Here is a 23,194-nt window from a genome sequence, read left to right on the forward strand (position 1 = left end):
TTTCAACTGTTTTTAATTTCAGCAAACTTAACATGTGTAAATATTTGTATGAACATAAAAAGATTCAACAACTAAGACATAAACTGAACAAGTTTCACAGACGTGTGACTAATAGAAATGGAATAATATGTCCCTGAACAAAGAGGGGGTCAAAATCAAAAGTAACAGTCAGTACCTGGTGTGGCCACCAGCTGTATTAAGTACTGCACTGCATCTCCTCCTCATGGACTGCACCAGATTTGCCAGTTCTTGCTGTGAGATGTTACCCCACTCTTCCACCAAGGCACTTGCAAGTTCCCGGACATTTCTGGGGGTAATGGCCCTAGCCTTCACCCTCCGATCCAACAGGTCCCAGACGTGCTCAATGTGATTCGCTGGCCATGGCAGAACACTGACATTCCTATTTTGCAGGAAATCATGCACAGAACGAGCAGCATGGCTGGTGGCATTGTCATGCTGGAGGGTCATGTCAGGAAGAGCCTGCAGGAAGGGTACCACATGAGGGAGGAGGATGTCTTCCCTGTAATGCACAGCATTGAGATTGCCTGCAATGACAACAAGCTCAGTCCGATGTTTCTGTGACACACCACCCCAGACCATGACGGACCCTCCAAATTGATCCCACTCCAGAGTACAGGCCTCGGTGTAACGCTCATTCCTTCGACGATAAACGCAAGTCCAACCATCACCACCCCTAGTGAGACAAAACCGCGACTCGTCAGTGAAGAGCACTTTTTGCCAGTCCTGTCTGGTCCAGCGAAGGTGGGTTTGTGCCCATAGGCGACGTTCTTGCCAATGATGTCTGGTAAGGACCTGCCTTACAACAGGCCTACAAGCCCTCACTCCAGCCTCTCTCAGCCTATTGTGGATAGTCTGAGCACTGATGGAGGGATCGTGCGTTCCTGGTGTAACTCGGGCAGTTGTTGTTGCCATCCTTTACCTGTCCCGCAAGTGTGATATTCGGATGTACTGATCCTGTGCAGGTGTTGTTACACTGCGAGGACGATCAGCTGTCCTTTCTGTCTCCCTGCAGTGCTGTCTTAGGCGTCTCAGGGTTCGGACATTGCAATTGATTGCCCTGGCCACATCTGCAGTCCTCATGCCTCCATGCAGCATGCCTAAGGCACATTCACGCAGATGAGCAGGGACCCTGGGCATTTTTCTTTTGGTGTTTTTCAGAGTTAGTAGAAAGGTCTCTTTAGTGTCCTAAGTTTTTATAACTGTGACCTTAATTGCCTACCATCTGTAAGCTGTTAGTGTCTTAACGACTGTTCCACAGGTGCATGTTCATCAATTGTTTATGGTTCATTAAAAGCATGGAAAACATTGTTTAAACAATTTACAATAAAGATCTGTAAAGTTATTTGGATTTGTACAAAATTATCTTTAAAATGTCCTAAAAAAGGGATGTTATTTTTTTTGCTGAGTTTATTTATAATAGTTACAGTAGTGTCACTAAGACCGACATGGCAATAGACAGATGGAAGCAAGATTTTTTGAAGAGGGAAAAGAAATATAATATGGTATATAATTTCGTTTCAATTTATGTCCATTTAGCTTACATTACACGGAATGTGTCAAATCAAACTTTAACTCTCAACACAGTGAAAGGATGCTGAACTTCTTCACCAATGTACTAAGTTTTATTTATTTATTTATTTTACAGAATATTTATCAGAAAATGGTAATTATCCATCAGAATTTGATTGGATCATGAATGTTAGGCTATGATGTTTTTAGTGGTTATTTTTAAGGCACACGTGACTATTACTATTGCTCTTACTAAGATTTAAACTTCGGCTTGTTATTCATCTCACACAGTTTGTTGTGCAGACATGAAAGCTACGTCAAATTATGCTGCTTGTTGAGGAGAGGTTTATAAAGCAAATAAGGGCAATTTTAAACTTTGTCTTTAATCATTCTCTCAGATATGCACAGAAATGTGCTCTCACATACATGCTCAGTGTCATAAAATTGCAGTGGGAAACTTTTTAATACACGAGTGATTTCTGTGGCCTTGTGGTTTTGTAACACATACAGGCAGTGCCCACAACAGGCATCGCTTGTGGTTAGAGGAAGCACTTTAACACAGGGGAACCATCAGAAAATATCCAACATATGTTACGCTGTGAATGTAAAACAGAAAGAAAGTGAATTATTCCTGTTTGATGCAAATTTATCTGTTAATTCAACATGGCTGGGTATTTCCCAGGGCTCTGTGCTCTGTGGTTCCAGTGATGTAGAAGACTAATGATTTGGCCCTATTTTATGGGGCTTGAGTGTGTGTTTGTTGGGTTGGCTTGCAGTGTGTGAATGAATAACTTGCATTGCTGTGGGTGAGTGTGCGTGTGTATTCCCCTGAGGCTGTACCAAGTGTGTGACGTGGAGAGGAGGGTACAGTATTAGTCAACAAACTATGTGCGAACCAGTAAATGTATAGATCAGAGCTTGTCAGCATGCCGTGCTCTGCGTATTACAGAAGCATAAATCAGCAGAAGGCTCCTCAGCTGTACCACAGCATAGATATACAGTATGAGGCTAAGAATGCCCTGTCTTAATTTTCTTGATTATAATGAGCAGGTTTAGTCCATGTAGGTTGCTTTTATCTAACCCTTACAAAAATGTACCATGGTAACATAAGATTCTGCCAAAATACCATTGAAACTGCAGTTATGTTTACTACTGTAATAAATTAACATGGGATGCCCTTTAAATAGTTTAAGAAGTCTGTCATTTCTCTGATCAGTTTTTCTTCAGGCTGTTGTGGGCTATAGATTATCATAGATTATTTTTCATTGTTATTAATGAAAAAAATGAATTATACAACTTTAATTATATTGTTCCAGTCCTTTAATCTGGACAAGCAGCGTTCTGAGAGAGCTGATATTTCGTACAACAGCACTGGAATGTTTTACTGTTTAGATCATTGACATTGTCTGTGTGTTTTGTGTTCCAGACATGGTTTCAATCTGTGCGTTAACAGAGACTATATAGAATAAGAAGGGTCACAGGAACACTTATAATGGGAGAAATCGTAACACTGACGATGGCGGCTGTTGGAATGGAAGTCCTGCCTTACTGTTAAAAGAGACAATCAGCTTTTTGATAGAGACATTACCTGTCAGTTTTTATTGAGAATTAGCTTGACCAGCCTGAAAAAGTTTTTATGATACGATTGTAGTCAGATTTTATTGTGGATTTGAAATATGTTATTTGCTCATAATCTTGACCAGTCGTTTTGGAGATTTTGATCTTTCCCCATTCAAGTAGATAGGAGCTGTGCTTTTGTCCATAGAAAATAGTGTCCTGCATACTTTATGCCTGTGCAAATCTTGTGCACTAAAACCAAGTTACCACAGTTTTATTGTACAATCAATAACTACAGTAACACACTACTACTATATAGATACTGTACATTTTGTAAGGAAATGGATAGTTTATTTTTATATGTTGCTTGTGTACCTGTGCATGAAATGAAATTTTCACATGGTTCATCTTCAGTAGACTAGTGTCTGGATTTGTGTATTCACACAGTTCTGTTAAGAATAGGGATGTGCGAGACTAGTCGACTAAACGGTTCTGATGCTGCTAGTCGACACTGGAATTACTAGTCGGTTAATATTTCCTTTTTACACATTTACGTTTGGCTTTATATTTTTTCAGAGGCTGCACATAAATTACTGTCATATTAATGTTACATATTTTAAATAGAATTAATAATACAAATATTATTTTAAAAAGAGAATATCTGGAGCAGATACAAAGTTTAATTTCACCTCAGTCTGCGCGCGCTTCCCTCTCACTCGCGGCGCGCGCAGGAAAATAGCCTCTCGCTAGACAAGCAAACTCAGCAAAGTAGTTATGAAATCACTTCGGTGGCGGTGAGGGAATCGGATTTCCAAACGTTTGAAAGTCCCTATGGATGTTTTCATGATCGAGTTTTCTTTAAATCTGTGCATGCTTGTACATTATTTTTCCACTGTGCAGGCTTTTTCAAGCACAGGATAGACGCCTCAGGTGAGTCAAGTCCCGTCTTTCACCAGACCATGTCGACGTGTTAATTTTGCTCATCAAAAAATTTACACTTGAGTAAGTAGCCTAGAAAATGACTGTTTATTTTCAACGAGGTGCCGACTGCTTAACGGGTTAAACTATCTTTTATTCTGGGTGCACGTCATGTTTAGAGTACATTATTTATTGTAGGTTTATTGTAGGCTACATCACAGACCTATTTTTTTTCTATCCTATAGCTACTTTTTTTTACATCGTAACCGTTGTTGGTTAACGTTCTTTACAGGAAAGCTGTCATATTATATCAAGAGCTAATGCATGACTGCACGTCGTGAAATACGCTCAACTTTTCAGCGCATTTTTTTTTCTCTCGTAGATTTGGCTTAGCCTGTCTGTTAATTATTTTCAACAATGTCCTGACTGTTTTAAAATGTTAAGTAACTTTTACGAGGTGAATTCCGTTTAGAACAGGCTGGGTTGCTCCATTGATCCTGCACTATTCAATCAGTTGTTTTCAGTAAATATACCTGTTAAATATTCGCTAATGTTGATTCAGTGAATGCCTGTCATGTATATTTAATGTACAATGATCATAATGCAAGGTGAGCACGTTACAGATAAATGCCCCTCCTCAGTGTAATTTAGCGTTGGATTTGGTATAGGTTAAGTATTTTAAATGGGTCGCATAAACTTTTTTTTTTTTTTTTTTTTACTGTTTTCTGAAGGTTTGTTTCTTTTTAGACAAGTCGACTTCAAAATTTCCATTTCAACGTCAGTGAAATTAGTCGTTCAGCACATCCCTAGTTAAGAAGACTGCGAACATCGCAGTTAGTGGTGCCTATTAGCCAGTGTCTGCTCACTACTGCCTCTATGTAGTGTTACAAAGGTTCTTATTTCCTCCCTACCAACTCTCTACCGCCTTCATCTTTTATCTCTTCTTTCAACATCACATCTACCTCCAGCCCCCACCGCTGGCTGCTCTAATGCGTCAGGTCGATGGGCGATCGAGAGCTGCAAGAGAGAGAGAATGAAGGGCACCCTAAAAGAGCAGCGTCCTCTGACAAACAACACTCCTCACCTCAACTAGACATCTCCCTCCCCCACCGTCCGCTAGCTCACCCTGCAGGGACCTAGTTTAGTTTCACACCTCACGCAATCGCGCACACACTCACACACACCTGCAAACAGCCAATCGATAGCAGTTCCGCAGGGAACCTGATCAATATTGGCTGGATTTGGAGCAGTGGGAGACTGGTGAATTAGCTTCAGACAGGGGAGTAAACAGCTTACTACAATATGTTTTTGTAAGATGCATTTGTGTGGTGGATGGATGTATGGATATTTTTTTAATTTATGGAATGTTTTACTTCAGTTTTCTAGTTTTTGTTAATGATAACATAGCACAACATTAATGTGCATGCATTAATTATTATCTTTTTACATGCAAGAGCTCTCAGGACAGTCACTTGTGTCCACTTTCAACAAGTGTGTTCATTAAATGGTGTAGGATGCAGACCTTAAGCACAACGGTGCTGTAAAGAACATTTTGTCCTGGCAGGTTTGAAGCCTTGTTTCTAAACCTGCCACTGGAGGCTAAATATCAGCGAAGCTTTGGGAGTAAAAAAGACCTCGCAGCTCAAGACGGCACTACATAGGAATCATAATTAGATCTGCGTCAGTTTTTGCCATTTGATTGAGGAAATGATGGCTAAAATTTCTCAAACCCTGTGGAAAACGTAATGATAAAGATAAGCATTTATGAAAAGTCTTAATTCAGAGTTTAATGCCGGCAGACATGCGGTTGATGGGTGACAGCGACTGTAGCTTTTTTGCCTCGATGTTTAAGATAAAGATTAGATTGCAGAAACCTGAATAGAATGTTACACAGTTCTGCGTCTTACACACACACACAAAGGCCTAAAAACACACCACTTTAATTCTTTTTTTTTTAAGAAAAAAGGCCTGACTAACTCTTGTGAAAACTGCATATCCAATTACTTTATGCAAAATGAAAGCGGTTGTATTTTTATTAAGAAAAAATGTAAACTTGCATTAGAAACTATTAACAATGCCTCATGAACAAATAGCTGATTGCTTTGATGTGAAAAGAGCAAATGAGTTCTGGAGACGTAGTCAGTGGCAGCTCTTCGGCTCAGAAAAAAAAAAGGAAATGCATCAAAAAATTGCATCTGAAAATGTTATTTAGGTTATATATAGATTTAATTCTACTCCTGAAAGCCAACGAGGAACTTCAAAGAGTAGTCTGTGGCTTTTTTTTCCTTTTAATTGTATTGTCATTTCTCTCACCCACTCCAACTACCCTCACTACTTCCAATCTCCCATCATTTCTTTCTTTTAATAAGCAATCTTTTACCAAGTCTGGCAAAGTCCTAAAATGTGTTTTTAATGGCTATTTGGGTCTGAGGCCTGATTCAAATCACAGCAGACCCTAGAGAAGGGTCACCTCCCATAAAGGTGGGTGTGCTCAATGAAATCTCTTCCTGACCCCATGGCCTGATGAAACATTTGTGAGGGGAATATAACATTTTTAAATATAACATAAATTAAAGGACAATTGTGTATTTTTTCGATGTTAAAATACTTTCTTCAATCCCAGTTTAATATGCTGAGATCTTCTACAAGTAAACCAATCATTGGTTGACTTCCCAAAGAGCATAAACACTGGCTCTGTGGCACTTTCCACTTGGCTAGGTTTATTTGAGAGATCTAACCAAGGAGGTCTACTGACCTGTTTCAGTGATGTCACTTTTCCTTGCAGCAGCCATATTTATCACCATCAGCGGGAGGAAGCAATGGTGGTGAATGGAAAAACACCTTTGAAACCATATCAAGAAAAACATCAGAAAATAGCTTTTGGTGCATGTCAAGTCCCAGGAAAAGTGTGTAGGTCTAAAGTCAGCACAAATATTGCCAAATTTTACTTTCGCTGACATTTAAATATATTTTATCCAAGATTCATCTCCGTTTGCCGATGAGATGTGTAATTGGCAAGTACACACGTCTACCGGAACATCATTGTTAACACTATCTGTTAACATTCCCGTTCATCTCAATGGCAGCTGCTCGGCTGGCACAGGAACCGTACACCATTTGGCATCTTTGCTCATGTGCACTAGGGCCGATATGGCTACAGAAATTATTTCTTTTTTCTTTCTCTCTTTTTTTTTTCAGCCTATTGACAATATTTAATATATAAAGTATCTCAATATTTACACTGGCGGCCAATAGTTTGGAATAATGTACAGATTTTGCTCTTATGGAAAGAAATTGTACTATTATTCATCAAAGTGGCATTCAACTGATCACAATGTATAGTTAGGACTTTAATAATGTGAAAAATTACTATTACAATTTGAAAACAATGTTCAGAACATCTTAAACTACTTCAAAAATTTCTCATCAAAAAATCCTCCACGTGCAGCAATGACAGCTTTGCAGATCCTTGGCATTCTAGCTGTCAGTTTGTCCAGATACTCAGGTGACATTTCACCCCACACTTCCTTTAGCACTTGCCATAGATGTGGCTGTCTTGTTGGGCACTTCTCATTCACCTTACAGTCTAGCTGATCCCACAAAAGCTCAATGGGGTTAAGATCCATAACACTCTTTTCCAATTATCTGTTGTCCAATGACTGTGTTTCTTTGCCCAGTCTAACCTTTTTTTTTTTTTTAAAGTGGCATTTCCTTTGCAATTCTTCCCATAAGGTCTGCACCCCTGAGTCTTCTCTTTACTGTTGTGCATGAAACTGGTGTTGAGCAGGTAGAATTCAATGAAGCTGTCAGCTGAGGACATGTGAGGCGTCTATTTCTAAAACTGGAGACTCTGATGTACTTATCCTCTTGATTAGTTGTACATCTGGCCTTCCACTCCATCTCTTTTTGTCCTTGTTAGAGCCAGTTGTCCTTTGTCTTTGAAGATTGTAGTGTAAACCTTTTTATGAAATCTTCAGTGTTTTGGCAATTTCAAGCATTGTATAGCCTTCATTCCTCAAAACTGCGAATGATTGACTGATGGGTTTCTAGAGAAAGCTGTTTCTTTTTTGCCATTTTTGACCTAATATTGACCTTAAGACATGCCAGTCTATTGCATACTGTAGCAACTCAAAAACAAACACAAAGACAATGTTAAGCTTCATTTAATGAACCAAATAGCTTTCAGCTTTCTTTGATATAATGGCAAGTGATTTTCTAGTACCAAATTAGCAATTTAGCATGATTACTCAAGGATAAGGTGTTGGAGTGTTGGCTGCTGGAAATGGGGCCTGTCTAGATTTGATCAAAAATGAATTTTTTCAAATAGTGATGGTGCTGTTTTCAGTAATGTCCTGATTATACTTTGTGATCAGTTGAATGCCACTTTAGTGAATTAAAGTACCAATTTCCTTCCAAAACAGCAAAGTCTGTATATTATTCCAAACTTTTGGCCGCCAGTGTATGTATTGACTTAAAAGCATAAAATAAATAAATCAATCAATCGGAGGAGCCATCATTTCAACCAAACTTGGCCAATGTAGCCAAGTTGGTTCAAAATATTTAATGCAAGAAGTAAACATCTAGTTTAAAGTAATAAAGCGATGTTTTACATAGAGTTTTTCACTAACCCAAGGAAAATGTATATTTAATAATTTTTATTTATATTAAATTATTATAAATGTTATATTATTTACATATACTTTACTAAACCATTTTGTTTGAATGAAAAGTGTGTTCAAAAACTACAATTTTTTTTGGAACTATTTAAGGTAAATATTACTGTAAGTAATATTAAATAATACTGAATTATTATTTTGAGGATTAGAATTGTTTTATACAATAATCATTTTCTGACTTATTTACTGCACTCTCACCTTTTTAACTATATTTTGGTGTAAAACTGAAAGAAAACCTTCGAATTGCTGTGTGTATTTGATAGTTTTTTTTTTTTTTTCCTCATTTCAAATTTGGTAAAACACCGTCATCTCGTCCTTTTTCTTTGATGCTGTGTTGCATTTTTAGATTTATAATTTGTAACTGTTGAAAGTGTTTGCAATTACGCAAATGTGAAAATGTGAACATGGAGCGCTTTACCTTTACAGCGCACACGAAGGATCACAAAATTAGTCTAATGTTGTGCTCTTTATGAAGCTTAATGGCCACATAAAAAGTCCTTTAAATCATTGTGATATTCACATAATTGCTTAATTTGAAATCATCAGCAAAATAATCGCAATTATACCGTAAATATTCTCTCTCTATATATATATATCCCCCATGCAACCCTAATGGGCACTCCGCATGCAGGTTTTTTATTTGAGCCTAATGTGACTAATAAATCAGGAGCTTAAGGAAAATGACGTCCTGACAATTCTGATTGGCCGATGGCACCACAAGAATGCACACAGTCCCAACCTCTTAACTAGCATCTATTCTGAGCTGTGACGTGAAAGGCATGGAACAATATCAATTTAAAAGTCAATTTTACGCTTTTTAGAGCCTTCCAATTAAAAACAGACAATGGTTAAACATCTGTTATAAAAATGTTATATATTTTAATTAAATATTAAAATGCTTAATTAAACATTTTAAAAGTAGGAAATATAAATTTTATATATTTCATTGCAACATACGTCTACATTATAATGGGTGTAATTGGAGAAACCTTGACCCCTTGGATCGAACAAGCAGTCTGACGTGTCAGCTTTTGGCCAAACCAATGGTGTGCATTTGGGGCAGCAATACCTGTTTGTCCAAGAAATTCAGTTTGGTGCTTCTAGTGGTTCAGAAATTTCACATTTTACAATTTTGGATGCTTCTAAAAATTCTTTATGCATTTCTCTCCCTTTTTTATTTTGACACCTTTACAAGTTTTAAGACTTCTCTGTTCAGCTGTGCGTGATGTGGTTTTAGATCCACATTGTGTAGGAGACTGTGAAAATGTAATTTTCTGCCCGGTCATTTATATTTCTATTATTGTTAATTAACTTGTTGAAAGTTATGAATGGTTTAGCAAGAAAAAAACATACAAGAGAGTGTGGCAAGATAAAAACATAAGGGAGAAAGTTTTCTGAGCAGCACTTCAGCAGCTTTCTCCTCTCATCTGTGACCGAAGGGTTTGTGTCCCCTCCTTACCCCCCTTCTCCATTTACACCATCAGACCCTGCAAGCTGAACATTGCATTTGACCTTTGCAAAAACAATTTGGAAAGCGTGAGAATCCAGTAGGTGTGAAAATGTCTGGTGGTTAGAAGCCTGGAGTGGAGAGACTGTAACTCCCACCCTCTGAAGTGTGTGTGAGTATGTATTTGTGCTGAGATTGAAGCCTAACAACGGTATTGACTTGAGGCTTGAGGTACAAGTGAAGTGCCTCTGGGGTTCAGACAGCCCTCACTGAGTTTCATATATACTGCAGTGAGGGCATCATCATTAACCTCAACATCTCAGCCCATCTACTCAGAATTCACATTAGCTGATGTACAGGGCAGCCGGGCAGACTGATGTCATGGTAAAGTCTTAGAGAGGGAGGTAAAGAAAGAGAGAGAGAGAGAGAGAGGACGTGAGGTTTGGACTTCACTGGGGTTCTCTGGAAAGATGAGGGTGCAGGCAATTGTTAGAGAATGAAATCACACAGCAGGGAGGCAGTGATACACACACACACACACACACACACACACACATTTGTTTGCACATTGTGTCTTGCACCTTTTTGAGGTATATATGCATTTTTGCAATGTTGCACACTGCATGGTACTTAACCTGTTTTTTTTTTTGTTGTTTTTTTTTAAGTTTTGTCCTGTGTATGCTTTTTCAGTAAAATTATTAATAAAGAATTTAAAATTCTTATTATGAATGGTCTGGATCAATTCAGAATTGTTTGAGAAAGAATTGCAATTGATTCATTGTTGATTTTATCTGTCCCCTGTAGTTTGTATTTTTATTTGCATACAGCATTTTCACTGTGACCACCACTACTACAAAAAAACAAAACATCAATACATTTTATTGTTTGTAATGCATTTTTGTATGGATATGTGCCAGGAATAATATTTATATTTGCCATTAAATATAAAGTTTTCTTTATAAATACTAGCTTTGCTGGAAAATCATGGCATACAACATGAAATTTTACTGCCCAAATAAGGGAATTAACAGCACGCTTTAGTGTCTCATTCATCTGAACTCCGTCCGTCTTACTGAGTCGCACTGCGGGCCACACTATAGTCTTTCTAGCCAGTCAGTCCACTGGCGGCCATCTTTGTAATGCTCTCGGGAAGCCATTTCCACTCATGAAATTGCAGCTCCTATCTACTTGAATGGGGGAATACTGAAACCTCAAAAATGGTTGGTGAAGGTTTCGATCAAAGAACATATTTCAAATCAACAGTAAAATCTGTCAAGACTGGAATCATAAATTGTGTTTCTTTACCTCAGATTATGCTAAAAAAAAAAAAAACATTCCCAGCTTGTATAACTAATGAGCATGCACATTGTCACGTTGATTGACAGGCAATGTCTGTATCTAAAAGGCGATTGGCTCTTTAAACTGTAAGGCGGGACTTCTTTTATACATCTGTTGACCGTTGGGTGTTCCCATTTCTCCCATTAATTTTAAGTGGCCCATCGCAGTGACACAGAGGAGCCCTGTGTCACGGCCACCTACTCTATTTCTAAGGAGATGATAGAATGAATAAAACAGAATCTAAGAGGTGTTTCTTCATGAGAAGTGAGGGCTCCTGGGTTTAATCGGAGAGCCTTAAAATAACATGGAAAATGTGTAGATTTCTGGACAGAAATAGTTTACTATTACATACTTTTAATAATATAACAGTAATATAATATGCTCACTAGCCACTTTATTAGGTAAACCTGTACACCTACTTATTCATGCGATTATCTAATCAGCCAATCGTGTGGCAGCAGTGCAATGCATAAAATAGAAATACGCAGATATGCATCAGGAGCTTCAGTTAATGTTCACATCAACCATCAGAATGGGGGAAAAATGTGATCTCAGTGATTTTGAACGTGGCATGATTTTTTGTGCCAGACGGGCTGGTTTGGGTAGTTCTGTAACTGCTGATCTCCTGGGATTTTCAGTCACAGCAGTCTCTAGAGTTTACTCCGAATAGTGCCAAAAACAAAAAACATCCAGTGAGTGGCAGTTCTGCGGACGGAAACGATTTGTTGATGAAAGAGGTCAACGGAGAATGCCAGACTAGTTCGATCTGACAGAAAGGCTATGGTGACTCATATAACCACTCTGTGTACAATTGTACTGTGCAGAATAACATCTCAGAATGCACAACATTTTAAACCTTGAAGCGAATGGGCTACAACAGCACAAGACCACGTCGGGTTACACTTCTGTCAGCCAAGAACAGAAAGCTGAGGCTGCAGTGTGCACAGGCTCAGCAAAACTAGACAGTTAAAGACTGGAAAAACAGCCTGGTCTGATGAATCTGGATTTCTGCTGAGGTACACAGATGGCAGCCTCAGCTTTCTGTTCTTGTCTGAGAGAAGTGGAACCCAGTGTGGTCTTCTGCTGTTGTAACCCATCCTCCTCAAGGTTCGACGTGTTGTGCATTCTGAGATGCTATTCTGCTCACTACAATTGTACAGAGGGTTTAATCTGAGTTAGTGTAGACTTCTACGAGTTTATGGAGCACACATACACCTGTGACAAAAGCATGACAATTTGTATGACAAATTAATCCTCATAATCATTAAAGTCACAACAAGGACAAGTAATCGTCATAATCGTTAGAGCCCTAAAACAGACAATGAATCATAATCATAATCGCAATATATTTTTTGAAAATTAATCGTCAGCCAAACTGTATAATTGTGACAGCCCTATTACAGAATGATTTGTCATTTTTAGGCCAACCCATTCTTACTGATGCCTCCCAAGACTATCACAAATCATTCTCACAATTTCAACAAAACTTCATTTTATCCAGTTAGATAACATAAACAAAATGTTTTAGAGTTAAGTTAAAATGTTAACTATATCCTTAAATGTAACGTTTAGTAGCTACTCAGCGCTGGCCCTACAGGGCAAGTGACGGTTCTGTCAGCTGGCCCGAAACTTAATACAGGGAAGAATAGCCATGTTCCATGGCTATCTTCAGTCATAGCACTGAATTTTTGTGTGCATTTATGCACCAGTATTTTAAGCATCTCATAGCCTTTCTTCCTGTGTATTTTCGCCCTGTACTTTCTGCCACGCTTTTGCCTGACTGTCAGACGAATTAAGTGCAGCCACCATAAAAATGGTTTCTGTCTGTCGGCTGAGGATTTTTACCCCTCAACGTTTGTTTCCAAAGCTCTCTCAAAAGCAGTGTGTCTAGGGAAAAACACTCTGTGTGTATGTATCCATGTGTGTGTATGTATGCAGGCAGGCAGGCGTGGAAGTATCAGCGTGTCAGAGTCTGTCTATTTGGCGTGTGCGTTGACAGTTTTTAACGTGCCAGAAGGTTGGCCCAGAACCCCTGCAGTCCATCATTCACAGAAGTGAGCTCACACACTAACGTTGCCTCTCTCCTTCGTCAAACATCTATTGTTGATCTGATGAATTTTCATGCCTGTCCATCCCATCTAATGCTAATAACGGCTTATGACTGAAACATACCATCAACCCACCACATTCATAATACAGCGAGCTTACAGTGGCGCACACACACACACACACACACACACACACATTTTAAAGGAACATTCTGGATTTAATACAAGTTTAGCTCAATCGATAGCATTTGTGGGATAATATTAATTAACACAAAAAACTCGTCCCCCCTTTTCTGTCAAAAAAGCAAAAATTGATGTTACACTGAGGCACTTACAATGGAAGTCGGACAATAAGTCGGACAGTTCATTTTATGGCTTTGTCACAGGATGTTACACTAGCTGTTTTACCTATGTATACATTTCTGTTGTTGGTGTATATATACAGGTAGTCTGTATTTATTGTCACTTATGTCTATCTATTGTCTGTGACATTGTGCTACTTTGTTATAAATAGTTTGTTTCTGCTGTAAATGCTGAATATTTTTAGCATATAAAAATACCTGACTTTGACTTTGACACACCAATACATTCACTATTCATTGCATGGGCCTTGCAATGCCAAGTCTGTTATTCTTCCTGTATCTCTGAGAGGTTGAGCTACAGCAGCATTGAGCTGCAATGAAGCAGGAAGCCTGGACTCTGAATGAGAGAGCACATGGATTAACAGCTGATTAAAAGTGGAATTGGAATAAAGTAATCAGTGATGTAAGAGGCTGTGCTGATTACAAGCTGAAGACTCCTCAGGCCGCCCCCAGTTTAGATCCCTGATAAGCACAATGATGAACTATAATTAATGATAAGCATATTAAATGATAACAGAGTCTTGTTATCAAGATATAACCCCCCCCGCACAGACCTCCTTTTCTTCATTCTGAGTATCCACTGGCAGATGTTGCTACACTTCCATTAACCACTAACTGGGTTTTGTGCTATTTTAGCTACTGGAAACCCATCGAGTTTGATGGTTTATAATGTTTTGTATAATAGCGGTTTAATTTACATTAAATTAAATACATTAATAAAGTTATAATTAATTTAACTTTTTTTAGTTTTCAGTGACAAGCATTAGTAAATATTTCTCCAAATGTGGATAAGGCCTTGTTTAGGTGATCATCAATGTTTGACAGCCCAATCAGATCAATATTCGGTTATTTTGTGAAATTCTACAAATTACGGCATAGAATTCATAATATAATAGTAATGAGAAAAGTTGTATTCCCTGACTTCTTGGGGGGCCGGGATTCTAAAGATTGGGAACCATGGGATCCAAGATTTTCTGCTCGGAAAAAACAGGGTTTGACAGTACTGTAGAACAGTATGTGTGTGTGTGTGTGTGTGTGTGTGTGTGTGTGTGTGTGTGTGTGTGTGTGTGTGTGATTTTTATTAATTTATTTTTTCAAGCTTTTTTCAGAGAATGATATCAAATTTGTTTGCAAATATAGTCATTTTTGATTTTTGAAAAGGCCTTATTGCTATTAACTACACATTGATTAGTAAACTTCAAATCCATTCTTGTGTGTGTGTGAGAGAGAGGCATGTGCCCACTCATAAGTTCATGAACACTGTACTTTTAGCTGAAAGCATCCACTATCATTATTTTTGTGCTGCAGAAGTAGAGCAGAAAATCACCTGCTACTATGTTATATAATTATATTTATGCTACATGCACATACTTCGGCTGTTTTATGTTTTCACGTTTCTTTCTACAGTAAGGAATTTTTCCTCTGATGCATTGTTGACATGTTCAAGTTTGCATCAGAACAGTTGGTCAGTCAAAAATCAAACTTTGTATAAATAAAGCTTTGATTAAAGAAATTGCATTTTTTGAGTTTAAAGCTATTCACCACTTAAAGTTTATTATTAATAATGATTAATCGATTTTCATTCATTAACATCAGCAATTGTCGATTAAGGAAATTTCTTAAAATTGGCAACCCTAGTGCCTAACCAAATGCATTTATCTTTACATCAGTCTTGAATGAAGTGAAGTACTAGTGGCCCTGTGCATACCACATGACACACACAAGCATCCCCCTCTGATCCTGTTTGCATGGTGTGGTCACGTTGAGTGTGTGGAAATGTGACCCAAATGGAATTACTCTTCCATCAAAGGGAAGTATTCATGATTTAGGAATGACCTTGATTGGAGAGGCCCCTGAGACAGAATGCCACAGTTCAAGCAATTTTACACCCGTTCACCGAGCGGCTTCGAAGAGTGATGAAAGGTGGAGAGGTTAAGATGGATGTAAAAAGGTGTGGAGGAGTAAGAGAAAGCAAGGTTTATAAATTTGAAATGTAGGAATAAAAGCATAGCACAGAAAACAAATCATTTATGCTATACGCAGTGTGGGTATGTTTGTTTGTATATTCCTTTGTATTTGAGTTTGTTTGTCTTGTGAATGTGTTTTTTGTTTGTTTGTCTCATGCCGTTATGTTTCCATCATCTGAAGCACAAATCCGCTCTTGATGGATTTTGTCTTCGAAGTCATCTTCAAAGCATGCACGTGTGTCAAAGTCAACAAAAAGAAAAGCACCTAAGCCCCTGAATTTATACATAATTCAACCATTCTAAGAGTAGAGATTTCAAACATAGAGGTGAATGAAAGCCGTGCATGTGGTTCGTGAAGGGCAGCTGTAGCTCACTATACGGCCCCTACATCTCTCTGTGCCTACATACAAAAACAGAAAGGTCACAAGTGAAATACTCATCACAGAATTGGCCTTGTACACAAAAGCTGACATGCAAGACTGGAGAGGCTTTTCAGCACAAAAATATTCAGATTAAATTCTTTTTAATTCAATTTCCAACCTTTTCTCAAGAGCTTAGGGCTCACTGATGTATGAAACACCTTCCTGATAGCTTTCATAATTCAGGAGCTTGTAAACTTACAAGCGATCAATGTATTTTCTTATCAGAAACCGCATTTGACTGCTTTAGAATCGGCAAAGAGTATTTTTTTCATTAGGTTGCATGTTTTTTTATGCAGTTGAATGGACCCGGGTCTCAAGCTTACTGAAGAGCTACAGCAAATTTTCTTTTTCACATTTAATCCTCTACCCATAATGCACCTGGATTGACACTTCACTGCAAACTCGAGCCAGCAGATGCTCATTAGTGCTCTTGTGTCAGTTCTGTTCCGTCTTTCAATCCAATTCCAATCTTTTGCCAAGAACAATCGCACAACAATGAAGTTAAGTGATACATGTAGACATTGACATTCATCTTTCTCTTTTATTGTGCTAATAAGGCAGATGTCAGACACTGGAGGTTTTATTTTGTGTTGTCGTGTTCTACCCTCTCGTTACCTTCCGTCTTCTCTCAAGAAAAGAACATCACAGTGCTCTCCTCTTGAGTTTGGTTCTGTGTGATTGTGTATATATGTGAGTGTGTTTTTGTGTTGAATGAGGTTTTAAAGGGCCTCTGTCTGTTTTTGATCCAGACTTTAACATTGTGCCAATCGATTGACAGTTCAGGCCGGATTAAGGTTCAGCTTCTCAGCTGAAATGGCCCTCTATGCCCATCACAAATCACAGAGGCCTCAAGAGTGCCTTTGAACTGCAGCTCCAAAGCGGTGTGATCGGTCAACACCTGCTAGATGCATTCAAGCCTCAGTCAGAGCAATAAAGCAAAGCAACCTTGTCTCAAATTAAACACAATCATCTCAGGGCTTTTTTTTTCCATGAGAAAAAACATTCAATTCAAAACAACATCTCTGTTCTGATTTGCAAGAGTGGTGGTGGCCTATTACACTGATGTTTGCTTTCACCGTAGCTGTGACAGTTCCAGTCTATGGCAGAATTGCGATTTCCCCCCCCCCAAAAAAAAGCAATTAGGTAACTCTCCCCTCTTTCTCTCCTTTTTGTCTCCCAGAAGAGAGAGGACAACCAGACAGATTCCAGGGCCAGTCCTAAGAAGAGCACGGAGCTTGCCATCGACCTGCTAGGCCTTGGTAAGACTAATGAATAATTGATTACACATCCAGCCATTGCCGTAAGGGAAATCTGATATGTCGAAGATACACTGGAACTAAGAGAGATAACACTTTACACTGGTGCTGTGAATGCCGAACAAAGGGTTCCTAGACCTTTTTTTATTTTAGTTTTTTATGTATGCCAAAGAGACACTTTTTAAAGGTTGTGTGTATGAGCTCATACATGTCAGAAAATGCTGCAAATCCATTGATTTCAATGGGGATGTTGTAGGGCTGGTTAAAAACATAGATGTTCTGATTAATCACGAACTTCATTAGAACAATCCTGATATCAATTTATAAAATCCCAAGATCGATCTTTTTACTTTAAAGTTTACTTCAGTTGTGTTCCATTGATCATTATATCTGGTAAAACAAATAGCAATTGATCTGCATAATGTACCAAGTTAGAAGATGTCCTGTATAATTTACAGCAGTAGCTGTTTATATGTAAGCAAGTTTATATGTTTATATGTTGTTTATACTGTATGGAAGCAAAATTGACTTTATAACTGAAATATACCCAAATGAATCAATAAGAATCGAATCAAAGCATATCGAAATTGAAAAATCAAACTGAACCGAGAGCTTGTGAATTGGAATCTAATCAAATCAGGAAATCTTATCGATACCCAGTCCTAGGATGTTGCGTCACAAGGAAAATGCAAGAGTTTTGCGAAAGTGACCCTCAGTCATGCGATCAGAAGTTGAAAACACACATCATGCGTGTTTGATTAGGGTTGGAGCTAAACTCTGCAGGACAGTGACCCTCTAGAACTGGAGTTGAATAGCCCTGCTCAAGTGTTTAAGTGCCCTAACATACCTACTGCTACTTCTGTCTGGATTAAGGTTCACTGCTAGTTCAATCCTGGTGGTATTGATTAAACCGGCAACACGAGCCCTTGAGATGACTAAACACAATTGATGTTATATTACTTTCCGGGAAATAAGAGTTTCTATTTGCTGCCCTGGAGATTTTCTTTGCTAGTCTGTCATATGTTTTTATCGCTCTCTCTTTCTCTCTCTCACTCATTTGATATCTTTCACTCTCTCGATCTCAGTCCTATACCAAATTGTCTGTTATGATTGAGAGTGAGAGAGACAGTGAAATGATGGTAAGAACTGAAAGAGAAGATATACATTTCCGCACACAATGTGTGTTCCCAAGGCACAGAGGGCACCGTGTGTTAGATATATGATTTCAGCTGCAGGGTAGTAGGGGTCAGTGCTGATGAATAGGCGCTGGAGATTGTGTTGAGATTGAGATATGTGTCTTATTGATGTGTCTTCGCTCAAGGCCTCTGTTTACAGAGTGTTTTTCTACCTTTTTCTCTTTGTCTTTCATGATGGGAAATGTAAGTTACTGAGATGTCTATTCAACTCCGTTTACACCTAGTATTAGCATCTATTTTGGGTGATCTGATCACAAGTGGTCAGTAGAGAAAGTTTGCCATTTACACCTGTTTATAACTTGCGTCGCCTGTTACCAGTTCGAGGGGAGGGTTTCATGGTATACATCAATTACAACATCAATGCTACGGCATGTTAAAAAGGACAGAAAAAGTTGAAAAAAGACACTGTAGAAAGTCAGAATACTTCTGCTTGAAAATATACTTTAAAGGCGAGGTTACGTTGCATTACTTTGTACAGCGAAATTCCACGGGCAAAGAATACATGGGCACATAGTAGCCCTTTTCACACATGCAAACAAGTAAATTACAGGAAAAGGAGGATGTATTGATGATATCGTATGGACAATATCTGACAAATACCCCAATATCGATTGTGACAGTCAAAGACAGAGGATGATATACAATATTGTGAAATGACACACCATGGAGCTTGGTTGCCAGATATATTAAATAGTAGCCCAGTAGTTATCTTGCACTTATGCTTTTGCATACTACCGGTAATCAAATTATTAAACTGTTAAATACATTACGGATTAAAGAGGCTGGTTGCGTGTCCATTTGCATTGCCAGCATATTCTCTGAATAGCATTAACATTTTCCATAGCAGAATGGGGCCAATCTGTAAATGTTAAATTGCTCATTGTATCCAAAGCATAGCCACAAGTCTCAAACAATATGTGTTGACATGATTTTAGTGTGAAAAAATCGCTTACTAACCTTTTCTGTTTAAAGTTATATCCAATTTTGCAACTTCGTTGCAATGTCGACATAACGCTGTAAACCCTAAAACGACTCCAAAAAATTACTATTTAAACTAATTTAAAGCTCAAATAATACACACTTTTAAACAAAAGAATTAACGTAAGTTCTTTTATAAAATTATAAGCTTCACATTTCTGCCTTTAAACCCTCCAAAACTTGGCCCCCATTCACTTCCATTATAAGTGCCTCACTGTAACCTCGATTTTTGTTTTTTGTTTTTAAAGAAAAGGAGGGACGAGTCAAATTATGTTTTGTGGAAATCAACATAATGCCACAATACTGTCGATTGAGCTTAATTTGTATTGAACCCGGAATATTTCTGTAAGCTAATGTTTTTAAAGTTTTAGAAAATATATGAATCTGCTCTTTTTAAGAGTTTGTGCACACAGCGCTTAAAACAGACCACAATGCTTTTGAGGTGATGCAGTATTTCACAGACACCACAGCCACATACAGTATGTGTGCTTACTAGGTTCTTTAATTTCCTCTTCACTTTCAGTCACTCCCCCAGCACATCAATCCTTGCATCTCTCCTCTCCCCCACACCCATTATATTTCACTCCAGTAATATTACTCTGAGCTCTTTTTATTTTCATGCGTTTTATCAGTCATATAAAGATGGCATCATCTCCTTACCCTTTGTGCACTGAAACGTGTGAACACAGGCTCTGATGGAGTCTTTGAGTTTAATGGAATGAGAGAGTGCATCTGAGTGGCAGGCCGCCGCCTTCGGTGAGTGGGCGCTTTTTCTCCGGCATTGGTGGAGGCATTTGCGGAGTTTGATTAGATTTCCTGCTCTCTTGGATGGAGTCGATAGGTAGCGGGAAGGGGAAAGGCAAGCTGAGCAGGTGGTGTGAGCTACTGCCAGAACAATACTCCTTTATTTCTCTCTACAGAGACAAAGACTCATACTAGCAGGTTTAGCCTGGAATTGGTCATCACTCCACAGTCAATGAGTCTCTATGTGCCTGAATTGTACCTTTAAAAAAAAAAAGCTTGGAAAAATATTTAAAAAATAAACACAGTGGCCCCAAAAAGTGTTTGTACACTTAAGCCACACTTAATGTTTTCTTTTTGTTTGTTTTTCTGTGCATAGATAGAAAGATATCAATATATAATACAAATATAATTTAGTAGCTGTTTTTGCAATGATATTTGTATTATTTTTTATTTTATTTTTCATTTTCACCCAATTTGGAATGCCCAATTCCCAGTACGCTTTTAAGTCCTCGTGGTGGCGTAGTGATTCGCCTCAATCCGGGAGGCGGAGGATGAATCCCAGTTGCCTCCGCATCTGAGACCATCAACCCGCACATCTTATCACGTGGCTTGTTGAGCGCGTTGCTACGGAGACATAGCGCGCGTGGAGGATTCGTGCTATCCACCGTGGCATCCGCGCTCAACTCACCACGCGCCCCACCGAGAACGAACCACATTATAGCGACCACGAGGAGGTTACCCCATGTGACTCTACCCTCCCTAGCAACCGGGCCAATTTGGTTGCTTAGGAGACCTGGCTGGAGTCACTCAGCACGCCCTGGGATTCAAACTTGTGAACTAGCGAACTCCAGGGGTGGTAGCCAGCGTATTTTACCACTGAGCTACCCAGGCCCACTTTGCGATGATTTTTAACGAACTGGTCCCAAGGTCATTTTTAGTTTGTTTAAGTTTACACAGGTGTCCGAGCAGCACAACCGCAGTTGTAGTTCACATTAGATCACATTAACTATGGACATGTTCCACATTTGACAACTGGAAAGTGTCCAAATACTTCATTTTGAACAGTATATCTATTGTTTTATACATTAAATTTTAGCGTCCAAATACTTTTTGGGGCTACTGTAAATATCACATTTAAAATAAATAAAATCTACAGTGCCTGTTGTTACACTGTGCTCTATCGAATGAAATTGACTCAACACTTTGCCCATGTTTGCAATTACTCCTGAGACATGTTTGGAGCAGTGTGACTTTGATGCCTGTATTCTCCAAGCGACATACAAGGAAACAATTTATGTGTCTTTGTGTGATCTGTCTGGGTGATGTGGGTCTGTACCCTCCCATGAGCCATGTCTGGTGTAATATAACAAAAGCCAGACAAAGGAATGGTTCAGTCTCTATTTAATGGAGGCACTAGTGTGACAGATTTTAAGGGGCCTTTTTGTGGGACCTTTTGCATGTTGTTCAATGTTTGTTCCCAACTGGTTCTGTCTTTTTCTCCTTTAGATGCACCCACAGCCAGCTCTGCCAGCAGTGGGGTGGGAACAAGCAGTGCAGCTTCAATCAGTGATGACCTAGACATATTTGGACCAATGGTATCCAACCCTTTGCCCTCAAGCACCAACACAAACCAGGTACATGAATCGATAATGCAAACATCTATAGCCTCTTAAATACTCTTTAAATAAAATAAATTTTTTTTTTTTAAAAAACCTGCTCTTAGGGCTGGGCAATAAAATATAGATATTTAGCAGAAAAAAATGTAGATATAATTTTCAATATCGATGACAAACTTATGATTAATTTTCTATATTTAGTCTATGTTCTACATCTGTACGATTGAATCAGGTATGTGTCGCTAAAAACGCAAGCAATTTGGCCAAGTTATACACACAACTATCTAACTGAATCACTGTTATGAAATCAGCCGGTTAGGATGTTTTTTTATTTTATTTCTATTTCTATTTACTTTTGTTATTTTTTTTGTTTTTTTTGGACAGTGCAAATATACAAACAAATATGGCAATGTAAATGTGACTGAATAAACAATAAAGCAAGGCACATAATTAAAAGACATAAAAACCAAAAGGTATTAACAGAACTGTAATGAGAATAAAAAAAAAAAAAATGACAAAAAGCAGCCAGAAAAAAATGAAATAAAAAAATAAAACAAACTGGGGTCTTTTACAATTTTGGCAAATTTGCAGGCTTGTTTACTTCTCATACACATTAAAGAAGGTAAATAATTACAAATAAAATCTCTTTTAAAAACTGAAAAATAAGGTTTTGTCCATACATTTGCACTTGTGAATAATATTTTTAAAGAGGACAAACATTAACAAAAAATTCTACCTCCTTGTCCTTCAGCAAACTTGAAATACAATTAGAGTTTTAGACAGTGTAGGTAGCGATAGGATTTTTGTTTTCAGCCAATTAAACATATTTTCCCAGAAAATAGTTGAGTGCGCACAGAAAAAGAAAAGATGATTGGTTGTCTCTTCATCAACTTGACAAAAATTACTAATGTTGTGGTCAGAATTAAATCAAATTCTTAAGAATTCACTTGATTGATATACATTATTAAGTATTTTAAAGTGAGTTTCTGGAGCCACTGGAAAACTAATATAATGGGTTCGCAATTTTTTTTATAGTTTTTTTTGTCATAAATTTGTAGAATACCATTGCGGTGTGGAAGTGTAGGATACAGTATAGAATTAAAACAAGAATGAATACATTTGTTGGGAAGAATTGTCAT

General features: G+C 38.2%; 1 protein-coding gene across 5 annotated transcripts in view; it reads left to right on the plus strand.

The window, feature by feature from the left end:
• The window catches only part of LOC127411778 (stromal membrane-associated protein 1-like), a 167,175-nt gene that overhangs the window by 96,988 nt on the left and 46,993 nt on the right, over window positions 1-23,194 (plus strand). For all 5 annotated transcript variants that reach the window (XM_051647531.1, XM_051647532.1, XM_051647534.1 and 2 more), the window contains 2 exons: window positions 17,446-17,524; window positions 21,946-22,073. In XM_051647531.1, the coding sequence (XP_051503491.1) occupies window positions 17,446-17,524; window positions 21,946-22,073 (207 nt within the window). The remainder of the gene's footprint in view (window positions 1-17,445; window positions 17,525-21,945; window positions 22,074-23,194) is intronic.

Source organism: Myxocyprinus asiaticus, chromosome 21 (genome assembly GCF_019703515.2).
Source record: "Myxocyprinus asiaticus isolate MX2 ecotype Aquarium Trade chromosome 21, UBuf_Myxa_2, whole genome shotgun sequence".
NCBI classification, from domain to species: domain Eukaryota; kingdom Metazoa; phylum Chordata; class Actinopteri; order Cypriniformes; family Catostomidae; genus Myxocyprinus; species Myxocyprinus asiaticus.